Source organism: Heterodontus francisci, chromosome 29 (genome assembly GCF_036365525.1).
Source record: "Heterodontus francisci isolate sHetFra1 chromosome 29, sHetFra1.hap1, whole genome shotgun sequence".
NCBI lineage: Eukaryota > Metazoa > Chordata > Chondrichthyes > Heterodontiformes > Heterodontidae > Heterodontus > Heterodontus francisci.
In genome coordinates this window covers 37,584,164-37,604,999 of record NC_090399.1, presented here as the reverse complement: position 1 = coordinate 37,604,999, position 20,836 = coordinate 37,584,164, and the positions used below count along the sequence as shown (strand labels likewise).

General features: G+C 46.1%; 1 protein-coding gene across 1 annotated transcript; it reads right to left on the bottom strand.

Annotated features, from left to right (window-relative positions):
• Positions 1-2,752: 2,752 nt before the first annotated feature.
• On the bottom strand, positions 2,753-18,147 carry LOC137345768 (probable G-protein coupled receptor 139). The gene is made up of 4 exons (XM_068009024.1): positions 18,001-18,147; positions 9,345-9,431; positions 7,167-7,209; positions 2,753-3,663 (listed from the first exon to the last, which is right to left on the bottom strand). Exons 1-4 carry the CDS (start codon positions 18,145-18,147, stop codon positions 2,753-2,755), a joined length of 1,188 nt encoding a protein of 395 aa, XP_067865125.1.
• Positions 18,148-20,836: the final 2,689 nt, after the last annotated feature.

The following is a 20,836-nucleotide window of genomic DNA, read 5'->3' as shown; positions in this document are numbered from 1 at the left end:
TGTGGGGGATTATCCTGCATTCTGTATTCAGGGTCTTTCACAGACCTGTGTGAGTGGGGGGATTATCCTGCAGTATGTATTCAGGGTCTTTCACAGACCCGGATGAGTGGGGGGATTATCCTGCAGTATGTATTCAGGGTCTTTCACAGACCATGGTGAGTGAGGGGATTATCCTGCAGTCTCTTTTCAGTGTCTTTCACAGACCTGTGTGAGTGGGGGGATTATCCTGCAGTATGTATTCAGGGTCTTTCACAGACACTGTTTAGTGGGGGGATTATCCTGCAGTATATATTCAGGGTCTTTCACAGACCCTGGTGAGTGGGGGGATTATCCTGCATTCTGTATTCAGGGTCTTTCACAGACCTGTGTGAGTGGGGGGATTATCCTGCAGTATGTATTCAGGGTCTTTCACAGACCCCGGTGAGTGGGGGGGGATTATCCTGCAGTATGTATTCAGGGTCTTTCACAGACCCGGATGAGTGGGGGGATTATCCTGCAGTATGTATTCAGGGTCTTTCACAGACCCTCGTAAATGGGGAGATTATCCTGCAGTATGTATTCAGTGTCTTTCACAGAACCAGGGGAGTGGGGGGATTATCCTGCAGTATGTATTCAGTGTCTTTCACAGACCCGGATGAGTGGGGGGATTATCCTGCAGTATGTATTAAGGGTCTTTCACAGACCCTTGTAAGTGGGGAGATTATCCTGCAGTATGTATTCAGGGTCTTTCACAGACCCGAATGAGTGGGGGGATTATCCTGCTGTATGTATTCAGTGTTTCTCACAGAACCAGGGGAGTGGGGGGATTATCCTGCAGTATTTATTCAGGGTCTTTCACGGACCCTGGTGAGTGGGGGGGATTATCCTGCATTCTGCATTCAGGGTCTTTCACAGACCTGTGTGAGTGGGGGGATTATCCTGCAGTCTGTATTCAGGGTCTTTCACAGACCCGGTTGAGTGGGGGGATTATCCTGCAGTATGTATTAAGGGTCTTTCACAGACCCTGGTAAATGGGGAGATTATCCTGCAGTATATATTCAGGGTCTTTCACAGACCCGGATGAGTGGGGGGATTATCCTGAAGTATGTATTCAGGGTCTTTCACAGACCATGGTGAGTGAGGGGATTATTCTGCAGTATGTATTCAGGGTCTTTCACAGACCTGTGTGAGTGGGGGGATTATCCTGCAGTATGTATTCAGGGTCTTTCACAGACCATGGTGAGTGAGGGGATTATTCTGCAGTATGTATTCAGGGTCTTTCACAGACCCTGGTGAGTGGGGAGGGGGGGGGATTATCCTTCAGTATATATGCAGTGTCTTTCACAGACCCAGGGGAGTGGGGAGATTATCCTGCAGTATTTATTCAGGGTATTTCACAGACCCTGGTGAGTGTGGGGGATTATCCTGCAGTCTGTATTCAGGGTCTTTCACAGACCCTGGTGAGTGGGGAGATTATCCTGCAGTATGCATTCAGGGTCTTTCACAGTCCCGGATGAGTGGGGGGATTATCCTGCAGTCTGTATTCAGTGTCTTTCACAGAACCAGGGGAGTGGGGGGGATTATCCTGCAGTATGTATTCAGGGTCTTTCACAGACCTGTGTGAGTGGGGGGATTATCCTGCAGTATGTATTCAGGGTCTTTCACAGACCCTGGTGAGTGAGGAGATTATCCTGCAGTATATATTCCGGGTCTTTCACAGACCCTGGTGAGTGGGGGAGATTATCCTGCAGTATGTATTCAGGGTCTTTCACAGACCCGGATGAGTGGGGGGATTATCCTGCAGTCTCTTTTCAGTGTCTTTCACAGACCTGTGTGAGTGGGGGGATTATCCTGCAGTATGTATTCAGGGTCTTTCACAGACCCTGGTGAGTGAGGGGATTATCCTGCAGTATATATTCAGGGTCGTTCACAGACCCTGGTGAGTGGGGGGATTATCCTGCAGTATATATTCATGGTCTTTCAGAGACTCTGGTGAGTGGGGAGATTATTCTGCAGTATATATTCAGGGTCGTTCACAGACACTGTTTAGTGGGGGGATTATCCTGCAGTATGTATTCAGGGTCTTTCACAGACCCTGGTGAGTGGGGGGATTATCCTGCAGTATGTATTCAGGGTCTTTCACAGACACTGGTGAGTTGGGGGAATTATCCTGCCATATGCATTCATGATCCTTCACAGAATCTGGTGAGTGGGGGAATTATCCTGCAGTATGTATTCAGGGTCTTTCATAGACTGTCCTCCAGACCCTACACTCCTCCCAATCACTGTAACCTCCTGCAGCCCCGACAATCCTTTGAGATCTCTGTGGTCCTCTAATTCTGGCATCTGCTGAATCTCCTCACGATCCCCACCAACACCACCGACTGACTTGGGGTGAGGGAGAGAGGGAAAGAAACGGCAGTAATAATAATCAGCTGTCATGAGACGATTTCCAGCATCTGTAGCATTTTGCTTTTTGTAAAAACAGGTTTTATTTTCTGAGCAGATGTGGGGAGCTGAAAATGGAACCAGTGGAGGTGGAGGCCAGACTTTGGCTGCTGTTTCCCACCTGTCCTGCAGGGGATGCTCTGAAACCACTCCTGCGCCCTTCTGTCCGCTCCTCCAAAAGTCACCTCTTGCCTGCCATTCCGCTGCTCTTTGGTGTGTGTGGCCGCCACACCCGGGTCATCCAGCTGAAGGTGACTTCTTTCCTAGTGGGGATAAATATTCCATTCATGAACTGGAAGCACAGGGACCCGCCACTGAGCTGCTCTCAGTTGTTTTGTTTATTCATTAAATGAATAATTGATTTAACTGGATATTTCACCGCACTCTTGACCTGCTCTCTGAACTTGGACTGAGTTGCCCCATAAATAAATGTGTTTGTGCAACAACTTAAGTTCAATAGCATCCATCCGATTTGTTGAAATATATATTCAGAATCGGTGTAATCCCTGTGTTCTGTTCCTGTAATGTTATAATAAAAGAATTCTGTAACATACACCAACCACAGAAGTATGAAGTTGCCGGATATGGTGAAGAGTAAAATCACTGACTTCCTTCTGCTCTCCATCTCTGGGTCACTGCGATTCTCTCCCTTGCTCTGACCCCTCAGTCCCTTACGACCTCGACTGGCCACTAAAATGTGTCTGACTGTCAGAGAGTTGAGCAACAGAATTAAAGCAAATGGGATCAATGGGGTTAAAATCATTTCAAACCTGTCATATCCCACCCATCCAGGATCAGTATAAGAGCTTGGCTTCGTATTACAGAACCACGGTACATTGTCGATTATCTCTCCAGGTTCATATGTAAAGTAGAAGGGAACATTTTTTAAACAGAACAGAATGCAGGTTGTTGCTAGAACCACTGCCGCTGTTTTCTTGGTGCAATATTTAGTTTTCAGCTTCTGGCAACAAATGGCCACAAATCGATCAAAGGTGAAAGTGACGGTGAACCAGACAGAACAGTCTATGGCTGCAAAACTAAGGACCCCGATAACACTACATACAGGGGTGATGTACAGGAAAGATCCCTGGAAATAATAATAACTGATCTGCCACAGTATGACTCCAGTGATAATGACCAGTAGATCTGCCGTTGCCATGGCCACCAGGTAGCGAGTGGTGCAGGTGGAGAGGCCGCACTTTCCCCGGGACAGGATCACAATCGCCAGTAAATTAACTGTAAGAGAGAGAAAGGAAAAGAGACTGGAAATTACTGATCAAACATTCTCCGTGTCTCACCCAGACAGTAAGGGCAGGATTTTAGTACCAAAAACAGGGCGATTGGAGGCAGGTCAGAGGAGTAAATTTTAAAATCTCAACCTGGACCCCAACTGACCTCCGACCTGCCCACTTCTGGGTTTAATGAAGTTGGGAAAGGGGACGGACAGACAACCGCTCCCAGGGGGCGAGTTGGTAATTTAAATATTTCAATGAGGCTGGAAGTCTCTGATTAAATCTGTTTAACAGTTTTAACTTGGATCGGCCTGGTTTCCCTGTTTAAACTCCGAGCTGCCCAGTTAAACCGGAGAACCAGAGAAAAAGTGCAGCACAGAAGGAGGCCATTCAGCCAGTCGTGTCCGTGCCAGCCGAATCCCACCTTCCAGCACCTGGTCCATAGCTTGCAGGTTACAGCACTTCAGGTGCATGTCCAGGTACCTTTTAAAAGAATCGAGGGTTTCTGCCTCCACCACCATTCCTGGAAGTAAATTCCAGACACCCACCACCCTCTGGCTACAAATGTTTTTCCTCATTTCCTCTCCAATCCTTCCCCCAGTCACCTTAAATCTGTGTCCCCTGGTAATTGACCTCTCCGCTAGGGGAAAGAGGTCCTTCCTGTCTACTCTATCTAGGCCCCTCATAATTTTTCATATCTTAATTAAGTCACCCCTTGGCCTCCTCTGTTCAAAGGAAAACAACCCTAGCCTATCCAATCTTTCCTCATAGCTGCAACTTTCAAGCACCGGTAACATTCTTGTAAATCTCCTCTGTACTCTTTCCAGAGCAATTCTGTCCTTCCTGTAATGTGGTGAACACAACTGTACGCAATACTCCAGCTGTGGCCTAACCAGCGTTTTATACTGTTCCAGCATTACATCCCTGCTTTTGTATTCTATACCTTGGCCAATAAAGGAAAGCATTCCATGTGCCTTCTTCACCACTCTATCTACCTGTCTTGCCACCTTCAAGGACCTGTGGACATGCACTCCAAGGTCTCTCACTTCTTCTACCCATCTCTGTATTCTCTTGTTTATTGTGTATTCCTTCGCTTTATTTGCCCTCCCCAAATGCAATACCTCACACTTCTCTGGATTGAATTCCATTTGCCACTTTTCTGCCCACTCAATAAAACCATTTATATCATTCTGGAGTCTACAGCTATCCTCTTCACTATCCACTCTTTGGCCAATTTTTATGTCATCAGCAAATTTCTCAATCATGCCTCCCACATTTTAGTCCAAATCATTAATATATACCACAAAGAGCAAGGGACCAAGCACTGAGCCCTGTGGAACACCACTGGAAACAGCTTTCCATTTGCAAAAACATCTGTTGACTACTAACCTTTGTTTCCTGTCACTGAGCCAATTCTGGATATAACCTGCCCCATTCCACCATATCCCATGGGCTTTCATTTTACTGACCAGTCTGCCATGCAGGTCTTGTCAAATGCCTTACTAGAATCCATGTAGACCACATCCTCTGCACTATCCACATCAATCATCCTTGTTACTTCCTCAAAAAACTCAATTTACTTCGTAAGACATGACCTACCGCTAAGAAATCCATTCTGACTATCCCTAATTAACCTGTGCCTTTCTATGTGGTAGTTTATTATGTACCTCTGAATTGATTTTAACCATTTACCCACCAGCGAGGTCAGACTGACTGGCCTGTAATTATTTGGCTGATCCCTCGCACCCTTTTTAAACAATGGTGCAAAGTGGGCAGACCTCCAATCGTCTGGTACCTCGCCTGTACCTAGTGTGGATTTGAAAATGATCCTCAGCGCATCCGCTATTTCCTCTCTGGCTTCATTTAACAACCTAGGATGCAATCCATCCGGCCCTAGTGATTTATCCACTTTCAAGGATGCCAGACCCTCTTGTACTTCCACTCTCTATTTGCTTATCCTGTCTAAAATTTCATACTCCTCCTCTTTAACTACAATGTCTGCATCAACCCTCTCCTTTGTGAAGACAGAGACAAAAAACTCATTAAGGGCCTGCCCACATCTTCTGCATCCACGCATAAGTTCCCTTGTATATCTCTGATCGGCCCTAACCTTTCTTAGTTATCCTCTTGCTCTTAATGTGCTGGTAAAACATCTTCAGGTTTTCCTTGATTATACCTGCTAATAATTTTTCATGTCCTCTCTTTGCTTTTCTAATTTCCTTTTTTACTTCACCCCTGCACTTTCTCCTCCTCGAGGCTTTCCAAAGTATTACAATTTTTTTGATGGTCATTAGCTTTCTTTTTCTGCTTTAACTTACCCTGTAAGCTTGTAGATAACCGGGGGCTCTAGATTTGACAGTACCACCCATTATCTTTGTGAGGACATGCCTACACTGTGTCTGGAGTATCTCGCTTTTGAATGCCTCCCACTGGTTTGCCAGTGGTTTTCCTTGTATCCAGTCCACTTTCACCAGGTCACCTATCAATTTCGTAAAATTTGCCTTCCCCCAATTTAGAATGTTTAATCCTGTTCTATCTTTGTCCTTTTCCATGATTATGCTAAAACTAAATGTATTATGGTCACTATCTCCAAAATCGTCACCCACTGTTACTTCATCCACTTGCCCAGCTTTATTACCAAAGACTAAATCCAGAATTGCGTCCCCTCCCATTGGACTTGCTACATGCTGGCTAAAAAAGTTCTCATGAACAAATTTCAAGAACATTATCCCCTCTGTGCCCGTCACACTGTTTGTATCCCAAAGGCATGACAGACCCAGCAGAGGTGTTGGCACAGTGGTATACAGTCGGGAGGGAGTTGACCTGCGAGTCCTCAACATTGAATTGAAAGCCAATTATGTCTCATGGCATTAGGTCAAACATGGGTAAGGAAACCTGCTGCAGATTAACACCTACCGCCCCCTCTCAGTGATGAATCAGAGCTTCTCCATGTTGAACACCAATTGGAACAAGCACTGAGGGTTACAAGGGCACAAGAATGTACTCTGGATGGAGGACTTCAATGTCCATCAACAAGAGTTGCTTTGTAGCACCACTACTGACCGAGTCCTCATGGACATAACTACTAGACTGGGCTGTGGCAGGTGGTGAGGGAACCAACAAGAGAGAAAAAACATACTTGACCTCATCCTCAGCAATCTGCCTGCTGCAGATGCATCTGTCTATGACAGTATTGGTAGGAGTGACCACCGCACAGTCCTTGTGGAGACGAAGTCCCGTCTTCACATTGAGGATACCCTAAATCATGTTGTGTGGCACTACCAGCATGCTAAATGGGATCGATTTCGAACAGATCTAGCAATGCAAAACGGGGCATCCTTGAGGCACAGTGGGCCCTGATCAACAGCAACAGCATTGTACTCAACCACAATCTATACCCTCATGGTCAGGAATATCTTTACCATTTACCACTTTACCATTGCCATCAAGTCAAGGAACCAACCCTGATTTAATGAAGAGTGCAGGAGGACATGCCAGGAGCAGCACCAGGCATACCTATTTGTGTGCCAAACAGCGGAAGCAGCATGTAATACACAGAGCTAAGCGATCCCACAACCAACGGATCAGATCTAAGCTCTACAGTCCTGCCACATCCAGTCATGAATGGTGATGGACAATTAAACAACTAACAACAGAAGGAGGAGGTTCCATAAATATCCCCATCCTCAATGATGGGGGAGCCCAGCACATCAGTGCAAAAGACAAGGCTGAAGCATTGCTTCCATCTTCAGCCAGAAATGTCAAGTGGATGATTTATCTCGGCCTCCTCCTGAGGTTCCCAGCATCACAGATGTCAGACTTTAGCCAATCTGATTCACTCCACATGAAATTAAGAAATGGCTGAAGGCACTGGATACTGCATAGGCTGTGGGCCTTGACAATATACCGGCAATAGTACTGAAGACTCGCGCTCCACAATTTGCCACGTCCGTAGCCAAGCTGTTCCAGTACAGCTACAACACTGGCATCTGCCCGGCAATGTGGAAAGTTGCCCAAGTATGTCCTGTACATAAAAAGCAGGACAAATCCAACCCAGGCAATTACCACCCCATCAGTCTACTCTCGATCATCAGCAAAATGATGGAAGGGGTCATCAACAGTGCTATCAAGCAGCACTTTCTCAGCAATAACCTGCTTAGTTTTGGTTCCCCCAGGGCCAATCAGCTCCTGACCACATCCCAGCCTTGGTCCAAACATGGATAAAAGAACTGAACTCAAGAGGTGAGGTGAGAGTGACTGCCATTGACATCAAGGCAGCATTTGACCGAGTGTGGCATCAAGGATTCTGAGCAAAATTGGAGTCGATGGGAATCAGGGAGAAAACTCACCACATGTTGAAGTTATTCCTAGCATAAAGGGAGATGGTTGTGGTTGTTGGAGGTCCATCATCTCAGTCCCAGGACATCGTTGCAGGAGTTCCTCAGGGTAGTGTCCTCGGCATAACCATCTTCAGCTGTTTCATCAATGACCTTTCCTACATTGTAAGGTCAGAAATGGGGATGTTGGATGATAATTGCACAGTGGTAACCACTATTCGTGACTCCTCAGATACTAAATCATCCCGTGTCCAGAGGCAGCAAGACCTTGACAATATCCAGGATTGGGCTGATAATTGGCAAGTAACATTCACTCTGCACAACTGCCAGGCAATGACAATCTCAAACAAGAGAAAATCTAACCATCTCCCCTTAATGTTCAATGGCATTACCATCAGTGAATCCCCCACTATCAACATCCTGGAGGTGACCATTGACCACAAACTGAACTGGACCAGCCACATAAATGCTGTGGCTAAAAGAGCAGGACAGAGGCTGGGAATTCTCTGGTGAGTAGCTCACCTCCTGGCTCCACAATGCCTGTCCATCATCTGTAAGACACAAGTCAGGAGTGTTTTGGAATATTCTCCATTGGCCTGGATTGATGCAGCTCAAACAACAATCAAGAAGCTCGACACCATTAAGGAAAACGCAGCCCACTTATTTGGCACCCCATTAACAAACATTCACACCCTCCACCACCGATGCACTGTGGCAGCAGTGTATACCATCTACAAGATGCAATGCAGAAACTCCTCAAGGCTCTTTCGACAACACCTTCCAAACCTGTGATCTCTACCATTTAGAAGGACAAAGGCAGAAAATACATGGGAACACCACTACCTGCAAGTTCCTCTCCAAGTCACACACCAACCTGACTTGGAACTATATCACCGTTCCATCACTGTTGCTGTGTCAAAATCCTGGAACTCCCTTCCTCACAGCACTGTGGGTGTACCTACCCCACATGGACTGCAACAGCTCAAGAAGGTAGCTCACCACCACCTTCTCAAGGATAACTAGGGATGGACAATAAATGCTGGCCTGGCCAGCGACACCCACATTCCATGAACAATTAAAAAATAACCCACCCCGTCCCTGCCTGGAACCAATTTCTAGGATAGGAGACCCCTCCCCAGGGTTGGGGATCAGACTCTAGACTCCCCCTCCCCTCCCGCTCCTCATCCCCTGACTCGGACCACACTGCTGGATAGGAGACCCCCCGCAGGGTTCCGGATTGAGACACAAGCGATCCGGATGTAACCACTCTCTCTCCCTCTGGAGATGGTGATTGGACACCCCTCGATATCAGGCATCTCCCCCAAAACACCAGGGTCAGTATTTGGACCGCCCTGGTCCGGAGGCCTGCTCCAGAGTCCGCCCTGCCCGACTGGAAGTCAAGCCTGTCAATCAGGCTGGCTTCAGGGCGGGGAACCTGTCAAGGATAAAAGAAACAGTCAGTGGAGTTAAAACTCTGAACTCCCCTCCCCACCTATGTCACTCACCCCTGTTAATATCCAGGAATAAACATTGGAGTAAAAACAAAATACTGAAAATGATGTAAATCTGATAAAAATAGGAGAATGTTGAAAACACTCAGCAGATCAGGCAGCATCTGTGGAGCAAGAAACAGAGTTAATGTTTCAGGCTGATAGGCTTTCATCAGAACTGGAAGATATTAGAGATTAACAGTTTTAAAGCAATCATGTAGTCAGTGAAAAGTGGGGTATAGGGGGAGGAAAGAACAAAAAGGAAGGTCTGTGATGGGGAGGAGGGCAGGAGTGATTCAATGATAAAAGGGATGATGGTACAAGGTGAATGGGACAATTAAAGAAACAGAGGATGGGTCCAGAGGAGGTGTAAATGGTTACAGAAGAATAACAGAGGGAGAGGGGAGCATGGAAAATCTGGCAAAGAGGAGAAGGCTCCAGTGGCCTGGAAAAGTGATGGAGAATGGTGGGTAGGCCCCAGGGGTGTGGACCAGCCTGGAGCTTTGTACCAATAGGGGATCCCCACGCCAAGCACCAGCCCACACCCCCTCCACTCCCAGTGACTCTGCTGCAGCCATCCTCCATTACCAGCACAGGCCGTCCCAGAAAGTGGGAGCAATGAAAGACATTAAAATACCTAATTGAAAAATACAATATTGTTCCTCATTGAACCTCAGTGGAAGAGTGTAGGAGGTCAGAGACAGAGAGGTCAGAGTGGGAGTGGGATGTAGAATTAAAATGCCAAGTGACCAGAAGTTCAGGGTCACACTTGCAGACTGAATGGAGGAACTCAGCAAAGCAATCACTCAATCTGTGTTTGCTCCTCTCCCAATGTCCAGGAGATCCCATCGTGAGCAGCGAATACTGTTAAGAAATTGAAAGATGTCCAATCACTGTTTCACCTGGAAGGAGTGTTTTGGGCCTTGGACAGTGGGAAGGGAGGAGGTAAAAGGGCAGGTGTTACATCTCCTGTGTTTGCATGGGAAAGTGCCTGGGGAGGAGGAGCTGATGTTGGGGGTGATTGAGGAGTGGATCAGGGTGTCACAATGAGTGTGGAGAAGGGAGGGAGCAGAATATATGTTTAGTGGTGGAGTTAGCTGGATGTGGCAGAAATGTTGGAGGATGATGTGTTGAGTGTGGAGGCTGGTGGGGTGGATGGTGAGGACAAGGGGAATGTTATAAGGCTTCTGGCAGGGAGGGAAGGGGTGAAGGCAGTAATGTGAGAAATGGGATGGACACGGTCGAGGGCCCTGTTAATAATGAAGAAATTTCAGACGCACTGGTGTGGAAGGTAGCATCGTCAGAACAGATGGAACGGAGGTGGAGAAACTGGGAGAATGGAACAGAGTCTTTCCAGGAAGACGGGTGGGAGGAAGTATAATCAAGGTAGCTGTGGGAGTCGCTTCGATTACAGTAGATATTGGTGGACAGCCAATCCCCTGAAATGGAGTTGGAGAAGTCAGGGAAGGGAAGGGAAGTGTCACAGATGGACCATGTGAAGACGAGGGAGGGGTGGAAATTAGAAGCAATGTTGATGTACCTTTCCAGTTCAAGGCAAAAGAAGGAAATGACACCAGCACAATCATCAAGGTATCAGAGAAATATGTGAAGGAGGGGAGCTGAGTAGGATTGGTACAAAGAATGGTCCACGTATCCGACACAAAGGCAACATAGCTTGGTTTTCAGTCGATTTGTTGGGAATTTAGAACAGTGGGAATGGAGGTTAAGGCAGTTGAATGTTCCTCCTGCAGAATGTGGGAGGTAAGGGTCGCCAAGAGTGTCCCTGCTGACTGCATCTGCGGGAAGTGCACCCAACTCCAGCTCCTCGAGAACCGCGTTACAGAACTGGAGCTGGAGCTGGATGAACTTCGGATCATTCGGGAGGCGGAGGAGGTTATTGAGAGGAGTTATAGGGAGGTAGTCACACCTCAGATAAAAGAAGTAGGTCGATGGGTTACCGTCAGGGGAAGGAGAGGGAACCAGCAGGCAGTGCAGGGATCCCCTGTGACCGTTTCGCTCAACAACAGGTATACCGTTTTGGATACCGTTGGGGGGGACGACTTACCAGGGGTAAGCAGTGGGGTACAGGTCTCTGGCGCAGTGTCTGTCCCTGTTGCTCAGAAGGGAAGGGGGAAGAGGAGCAGATCATTAGTCATTGGGGACTCCATAGTTAGGGGAACAGATAGGAGATTCTGTGGGAACGAGAGAGATTCACAGTTGGTGTGTTGCCTTCCAGGTGCCAGGCTTAGTGATGTCTCGGATAGTGTTTTTGGGATCCTTAAGGGGAAGGGGGAGCAGCCCCAAGTCGTGGTCCACATAGGCACCAACGACATAGGTAGGAAGAGAGATGGGGATTTAAGGCAGAAATTCAGGGAGCTAGGGTGAAAGCTTAGAGCGAGAATAAACGGAGTTGTTATCTCTGGGTTGCTGCCCGTGCCACGTGCTAGCGAAGCGAGGAATAGGGAGAGAGAGGAATTGAACACGTGGCTGCAGGGATGGTGTAGGAGGGAGGGTTTTGGTTTCCTGGATAATTGGGGCTCTTTCTGGGGTAGGTGGGACCTCTACAAACAGGATGGTCTTCACCTGAACCAGAGGGGTACCAATATCCTGGGGGGCAGATTTGCTAGTGCTCTTCGGGGGGGTTTAAACTAATTCAGCAGGGGGATGGGAACCTAAATTGTAGTTCCAGTGTACAGGATGTTGAGAGTAGTGAGGTCAGGGATAAGGTTACAAGGACGCAAGAGGGCACTGGCAAGCAAGAACTTGGTTTAAAGTGTGTCTACTTCAACGCCAGGAGCATCCGGAATAAGGTGGGTGAGCTTGCAGCATGGGTTGGTACCTGGGATCCCGATGTTGTGGCCATTTCGGAGACATGGGTAGAGCAGGGACAGGAATGGATGTTGCAGGTTCTGGGATTTAGATGTTTCAGTAAGAACAGAGAAGATGGTAAAAGAGGGGGGTGTGTGGCATTGTTAATCAAGGAGAGTATTACGGCGGCAGAAAGGACGTTTGAGGACTCGTCTACTGAGGTAGTATGGGCCGAGGTTAGAAACAGGAGAGGAGAGGTCACCCTGTTGGGAGTTTTCTACAGACCTCTGAATAGTTCCAGAGATGTAGAGGAAAGGATAGCGAAGATGATATTCGACAGGCGCGAGAGTAACAGGGGAGATGTTATGGGGGACTTTAACTTTCCAAATATTGACTGGAAATACTATAGTTCGAGTACTTTAGATGGGTCAGTTTTTGTCCAGTGTGTGCAGGAGGGTTTTCTGACAAAGTATGTAGACAGGCCAACCAGGGGCGATGCCACATTGCATTTGGTACTGGGTAATGAACCCGGCCAGGTGTTAGATTTAGATGTAGGTGAGCACTTTGGTGATAGTGATCACAATTCGGTTAGGTTTACCTTAGCGATGGGCAGGGACAGGTATATGCCACAGGGCAAGAATTATAGCTGGGGGAAAGGAAATTATGATGCGATTAGGCAAGATTTAGGATGCGTAAGATGGGGAAGGAAACTGCAGGGGATGGGCACAATCGAAATGTGGAGCTTATTCAAGGAGCAGCTACTGCGTGTCCTTGATAAGTATGTACCTGTCAGGCAGGGAGGAAGTTGTCGAGCGAGGGAGCCGTGGTTTACTAAAGAAGTTGAAGCGCTTGTCAAGAGGAAGAAGAAGGCTTATGTTAGGATGAGATGTGAAGGCTCAGTTAGGGCGTTTGAGAGTTACAAGCTAGCCAGGAAGGATCGAAAGAGAGAGCTAAGAAGAGCGAGGAGAGGACACGAGAAGTCATTGGCGGATAGGATCAAGGAAAACCCGAAGGCTTTCTATAGGTATATCAGGAATAAAAGAATGACTAGAGTTAGATTAGGGCCAATCAAGGATAGTAGTGGGAAGTTGTGTGTGGAATCAGAGGAGATAGGGGAAGCGTTAAATGTATTTTTTTCGTCAGTATTTACAGTAGAGAAAGAAAATGTTGTCGAGGAGAATACTGAGATACAGACTACTAGGCTAGATGGGATTGAGGTTCACAAGGAGGAGGTGTTAGCAATTTTGGAAAGTGTGAAAATAGATAAGTCCCCTGGGCCAGATGGGATTTATCCTAGGATTCTCTGGGAAGCCAGGGAGGAGATTGCAGAGCCTTTGTCCTTGATCTTGATGTCGTCATTGTCGACAGGAATAGTGCCGGAAGACTGGAGGATAGCAAATGTTGTCCCCTTGTTCAAGAAGGGGAGTAGAGACAGCCCTGGTAATTATAGACCTGTGAGCCTTACTTCGGTTGTGGGTAAAATGTTGGAAAAGGTTATAAGAGATAGGATTTATAATCATCTTGAAAAGAATAAGTTCATTAGCGATAGTCAGCACGGTTTTGTGAAGGGTAGGTCGAGCCTCACAAACCTTATTGAGTTTTTCGAGAAGGTGACCAAACAGGTGGATGAGGGTAAAGCAGTGGATGTGGTGTATATGGATTTCAGTAAGGCGTTTGATAAGGTTCCCCACGGTAGGCTATTGCAGAAAATATGGAAGTATGGGGTTGAAGGTGATTTAGAGCTTTGGATCAGAAATTGGCTAGCTGAAAGAAGACAGAGGGTTGTGGTTGATGGCAAATGTTCATCCTGGAGTTTAGTTACTAGTGGTGTACCGCAAGGATCTGTTTTGGGGCCACTGCTGTTTGTCATTTTTATACATGACCTGGATGAGGGTGCAGAAGGGTGGGTTAGTAAATTTGAGGATGACACGAAGGTCGGTGGAGTTGTGGATAGTGCCGAAGGATGTTGTAGGTTACAGAGGGACATAGATAGGCTGCAGAGCTGGGCTGAGAGATGGCAAATGGAGTTTAATGCGGAAAAGTGTGAGGTGATTCACTTTGGAAGGAGTAACAGGAATGCAGAGTACTGGGCTAATGGGAAGATTCTTGGTAGTGTAGATGAGCAGAGAGATCTTGGTGTCCAGGTACATAAATCCCTGAAGGTTGCTACCCAGGTTAATAGGGCTGTTAAGAAGGCATATGGTGTGTGAGCTTTTATTAGTAGGGGGATCGAGTTTCGGAGCCACGAGGTCATGCAGCAGCTGTACAAAACTCTGGTGCGGCCGCACCTGGAGTATTGCGTGCAGTTCTGGTCACCGCATTATAGGAAGGATGTGGAAGCTTTGGAAAGGGTGCAGAGGGGATTTACTAGGATGTTGCCTGGTATGGAGGGAAGGTCTAAAGAGGAAAGGCTGAGGGACTTGAGGTTGTTTTCGTTAGAGAGCAGGAGGAGGAGAGGTGACTTAATAGAGACATATAAGATAATCAGAGGGTTAGATAGGGTGGATAGTGAGAGTCTTTTTCCTCGGATGGTGATGGCAAACACGAGGGGACATAGCTTTAAGTTGAGGGGTGATAGATATAGGACAGATGTCAGAGGTAGTTTCTTTACTCAGAGAGTAGTAGGGGCATGGAACGCCCTGCCTGCAACAGTAGTAGACTCGCCAACTTTAAGGGCATTTAAGTGGTCATTGGATAGACATATGGATGAAAATGGAATAGTTTTGGTCAGATGGTTTCACGGGTCGGCGCAACATCGAGGGCCGAAGGGCCTGTACTGCGCTGTAATGTTCGATGTTCTATGACACATGCAGCTCCCATAGTGACAAATTTTGAGTGTGGAATATCCCAGTGTTTACACCCAAAATCCACACACATATATTTACAACAGGGTCCCTGAACGGGGATCAGGATCAGGAACCTGTGAAGATTTTCATTCCGAGACCAGAGCCGGTGAGGCAGAGAGGAGTTCCAGTGGGAATGGTGAGTGAATGAAACAAAATGAATAAATTCCAAATGGGATCCTCGGAATGTCCCAGCAGGAGATGGTGGTGGGAAACTGGCCGGGAAATGACCTCATGGTGATCCCATACACTGTGAGTTTACGAACAGCTCATGTTGACCGGACTTTGGAGCAGAGAGGGGCAGACTGGCATGGACAGAAATGTAAATGGAATTCTGCAGCACAGCTCCGAGCTCAGAAGAAAGGAATTTTCATGTGTTGTGGGACAGTCGGGGCCAGAATGACCCAGTCGATGAGGAAGAAGGAAATGAGATCTCTGACGGGAGGAGCTAAACTTTCAAATAATAGTGAAAAAATTCTTTAAATCTTCAAGACATGTAAGATACAAAGTGGAGAGATAGTTGATAAAATAATCAGAGAGAGAAACCTCTCTGGTTCAGATGGATTGCATCCACACATACTAAAAAATGTAAAGATAGCAGAGGCATGAATATCTGTTCATTAATCATCATCAGAACATAAAACAAGTCCAAAAAATTACAGACCAGTTAGCATAATGTCAGTGTTCGGAGCGATAATGGAATCCTTATTCAAAGATGCAACAGAAAAAACATCTAGGAACACATAATATATTCTTCTTCTTTGGCCTCCTTGTCTCGAGAGACAATGGGTAAGCACCTAGAGGTTGTCAGCGGTTTGTGGAGCAGCGCCTGGAGTGGCTATAAAGGCCAATTCCAGAGTGACAGACTCTTCCACAGGCGCTGCAGATAAAATTGGTTGTCGGGGCTGTTACATAGTTGGCTCTCCCCTTGCACTTCTGTCTTTTTGCGGGCAACTGCTAAGTCTCTTCGACTCGCCACTCTTTAGCCTCGCCTTGATGGCTGTCCGCCAGCTCTGGCGATCACTGGCAACTGACTCCCATGACTTGTGATCAATGTCACAGGATTTCATGTTGTGTTTGCAGATGTCTTTAAAGTGGAGACATGGACAGCCAGTGGGTCTGATACCAGTGACGAGCTCGCTGTACAATGTGTCCTTGGGGATCCTGCCATCTTCCATGCGGCTCACATGGCCAAGCCATCTCAAGCACTGCTGGCTCAGTAGTGTGTATATGCTGGGGATGTTGACCGCCTCGATGACTTCTGCGTTGGAGATACGGTCCTGCCACCTGATGCCAAGGATTCTTCGGAGGCAGCGAAGATGGAATGAGTTGAGACGTCGCTCTTGGCTGACATACGTGTCCAGGCCTCACTGCCATAGAGCAAGGTACTGAGGACACAGGCTTGAAGCACTCGGACTTTTGTGTTCCGTGTCAGTGCGACATTTTCCCACACCCTCTTGGCCAGTCTGGACATAGCAGCAGAAGCCTTTGCATGCACTTGTTGATTTCTACATCGTGAGACAGTTTACTGGTGATAGTTGAGCCTAGGTAGGAGTGAACTCTCGAACCACTTCCAGAGCGTGGCCACCGATATTGATGGATGGAGTATTTCTGACATCCTGTCCCATGATGTTCATTTTCTTGAGGCTGATGGTTAGGCCAAATTCATTGCAGGCAGCCGCTATCCTGTCAATGAGTCTCTGCAGACATTCTTCACTGTGAGATGTTAATGCAGCATCGTCAGCAAAGAAGAGTTCCCTGATGAGGACTTTCCATACTTTGGTCTTCGCTCTTAGACGGCAAGGTTTAACAACCTGCCACCTGATCTTGTGTGGAGGAAAATTCCTGCTACTGAAGACTTGAATGCATGTGAAAGCAGCAGGGAGAAGAAGATCCCAAACAGTGTAGGTGCGAGAACACAGCCCTGTTTATCGCCACTCAGGAAAGGAAAGGGTTCTGATGAGGCACCGCTATGTTGAATTGTGCCTTTCATATTGTTATGGAATGAGGTGATGATACTTAGTAACTCTGGTGGACATCCGATCTTTGCTCTTAGTCTGAAGAGACCAGATCTGCTGACGAGGTCAAAGGCTTTGGTGAGATCTATGAAAGCAACATAGTGGGGCATCTGTTGTTCGCGGCATTTCTCCTGTAGCTGTCAAAGGGAGAACAGCATGTCAATGGTGGATTTCTCTGCTCAAAATCCACACTGTGCCTCAGGGTAGACACGCTCAGCCAGCTTCTGGAGTCTGTTTAAAACGACTCAAGCGAAGACCTTCCCCACTATGCTGAACAGGGAGATTGCACGGTAGTTGTTGCAGTCACCGCGGTCACCCTTCTTCTTATAGATGGTGATGATATTGGGATCGTGCATGTCTTGTGGTACTGCTCCCTCATCCCAGCACAGGCAAAGCAGTTCATGGAGTGCTAAGAGCATAGCAGGCCTGGCACTCTTGATTATTTCAGAGGTAATGCCGTCTTTTCCAGGGGCTTTTCCACTGGCTAGAGAATCATTGGCATCACTGATTTCGATTTTGTTGGCTGTTCGTCCAGCTCATCCATGACTGGCAGAGACTGGGCTGCATTGAGGGTGGTATCAGTGACAACATTTTCCCTAGAGTACAGTTCTAGGTAATGCTCCACCCAGTAGTCCATTTGCTTGCGTTGGTCAGTGATCGTTTCCCCTGATTTAGACATGAGGGGGGGCAATCTTCTTGATAGTTGGCCCAAAAGCTCTGTTAATGCCATCATACTTTCCTCTGATGTTTCCAGCGTCAGAGGCCAGCTGAATAAGACTGCATAGATGCTGCCAGTAGTCATTTGCACAGCACCTGGCCGTTCTTTGTGCAGCGCTTCTGTCTACTTTCAGTGCTGCGGATGCCAACTCGCTGGGGGCTTTCTTGTAGTTCAACAGTGCAGTGCGCTGAGCAGCTATGATACGTTCCAGCTCTTCAAAGTGAGATTGAAACCAGACTGCATTCTGCTTCTCACGTTTGCCAAAGGTGGTCATTGCTGAGTCATAGATGGCGTCTCTGATGTGGGCCCACTTCGTCACTGCATCCCCTGCAGGATTGTTTTGAAGGGCTTTTTCAAGTGAATTTAGAAACTTACGTAACAGCTGTGGATAAGAAATTCTGAATTCACATAATATAATAAAGAGTAGTCAGTGCATATTCAACAAGGAAGGTCATAGATGGCCACCTTTATTGAATTCTTTGAATAATATCAGAAAGAGTGGATAAGACTAATACAGATGATGTGATATACAGTGATTTTCTGAAGGTCTTCGATAAGGGACCACACAGCAGACTCATGACTAATCTCAGAGCAAGTGGAGTTAGGGGACAAGCAGAATGGACAGTGAGCTGGCTACAGAAACAGAAAACAGGGAGTAGGGGTTAAAAGTATTTCCTCAGATTGGCGGAAGGTGGGAAGTGGTGTTCCACAAGGATTAGCGCTGGGAACATTGTCGTTAACCATTTACATGAACAATATGGACTCGGGAAGTAGGAGCACAATTTCAAAATTTGCAGACAAATCCGAGTTTAGAGTAGCATTAATACAGAGGAAGAATGCAACAAAATACCTGAAGACATTATTAATAATGATTAATAAACTTGCACAATGAACATTTAAGTAGAAAATTAATTCTCGTGTCTAGCTAAGTGTGAGGTGCTGAGTTTTGGTCAGAAGAAGAAACTTCCCTCATATACTTTGGAAAATAAGCATCTGAATGGGGTCGAGGGAAAAAGGGGTTCAGGGGGACAGATTCACAAATCATTTAAAGTAACAACGCAGGTTAACAGGGCCATAAAAATACAAACAAAGCACAGGGGTTCATTTCCAGAGGAATGCAATTGAAAAAGTAAAGAGCTGATATTAAACTAATACAGAACCTTGGTTGTACAACACTTAGCGTACTGTGTACAGTTCTGGTCTCCATATGACAAAAAGGATATTGATCACAAGAGAAGGTGCAATTATTTTAACCAGAATGATATCAGAACTGAGAGAAGTGTATAATTTATTTCATCATTAACAATTTAGTAATGTTATGATTTACTGCCCTCGGTCTGATCTCTGTATTATGAAAACCTGATATGTCTGTTCCTCAGTTATAGTTGTCTCTCCTCACAGGGACACACCTCACTGAGCTAAGGGCAGAGATTGGTACAGGTTACATGTGTCAGGAATGTGAATCATAGATAAGAATTGATCCGTCAAACCATAATCAGTTACAGAAGTGGACGATTCAATAAACACAGCCCAATATTCATCCTGTGTAATAGATAATAAAATTCACCACTCATGACCCACAGATTCTCAGGATCATATTGGGGGAAGGGGATTAATTATCACTCAAGTAACTGATGTATTTATTGTGTTACAAGGGTTTATTTTTGTATTAAAAACTTATAATTCTGTGTGTTTTACAAATTGAAAAAGGATTTTCGGTGGACATGGACACCTGCAAATAGCTGAAAGTTTTGGATGTTGACTTTGTATAAAAGAATAGGAAAGCAAGCAGTTTGAAGGAAGCCAGCCAATGGTTTTTACCTCCTCAGAGCAACACTGAGAATGACAGGGGAGACACTGTGTCTGGTCATGTGATCAGCTCAGGAAGATTTACTTTAATTTTGGACCCTTTTAAAAACCAATCAATTGGACAAAGAGCAGGCATTCTGTAATTTGTTTTTTGACCTGCCTGGAGATCAAACTGGACGACCCAGAAAAAACCTCTCTCTGTAAAGGAGACTTGCATCTCTTGAAAAGAAACCCTGTATTTGAAAGGTCGCAGATTCCTGTTGCTTCCCGACTCTGAAGAATTCCTGCATCCAGTGTGGTTCCAGTTTCCTTCTGTGTTTTGTGAAATCCTGGAATCTGAAGAAAGCTTCAATTGCTATACTGCTGCTGTGAGTCCTAAGCAGACTTGTTGCTGCAACCCTGCTGAAAGACCTATGTGCCACCACCTTTAGCTGAATTGACTTGAATGCCAACCCAACACAGACTGTTCATCAACCTCACCTGGAGAGACTTCACATCGGACTATTTGACACTGGTACACATCACCCAACCAAAGAATTTCCTCCAGAACATGACAAACTTATTTACATTATTATTCTTTCTATTGCTCTAAAACAATTGCAAACCCAAAATTCTTTCTCCCCAGTTAACCGGTTTTTATTTTTAAAAGTATGCCTGAGGGCTTAGGAACTAAGGAGTTTTTCATATATATCGATTTATCTCATTAGTGGCGAAGACTTTTTTTCTCCCAATAAATAGCTAATATTGTTGTTTAAAGAAACCTGGGTGATGTGCTTTATTCTGGGGGAGAAATAGAGTTATTCTTCAGTAGGTGGGAAAATTTATTTGATATGCAGTGACCCGTGGAGAAGTGGAACTGAATTAACAGTGCATTTCTCCCACCTCGGTCATAACAATAGCAACTCATAGTAAGAAACGTCATGATACAGAGAATGAGAATGCTGTAACAGTGCTGTCCTGCTATTTAACCACCAGTAACTAGTTAGCATGTTACTGTTGGAGCAGTTCAAAAGGAGACAGAACAATATCAATACATTTCAGTTTATACACTTATTACCAAACATCTGCAAAAACACTTTGCAATCAATTATATTGTTAAAACACAGAGGCAGCTTCATGGAATGAAGAGACAAGATATCTGAAACAATGATTTC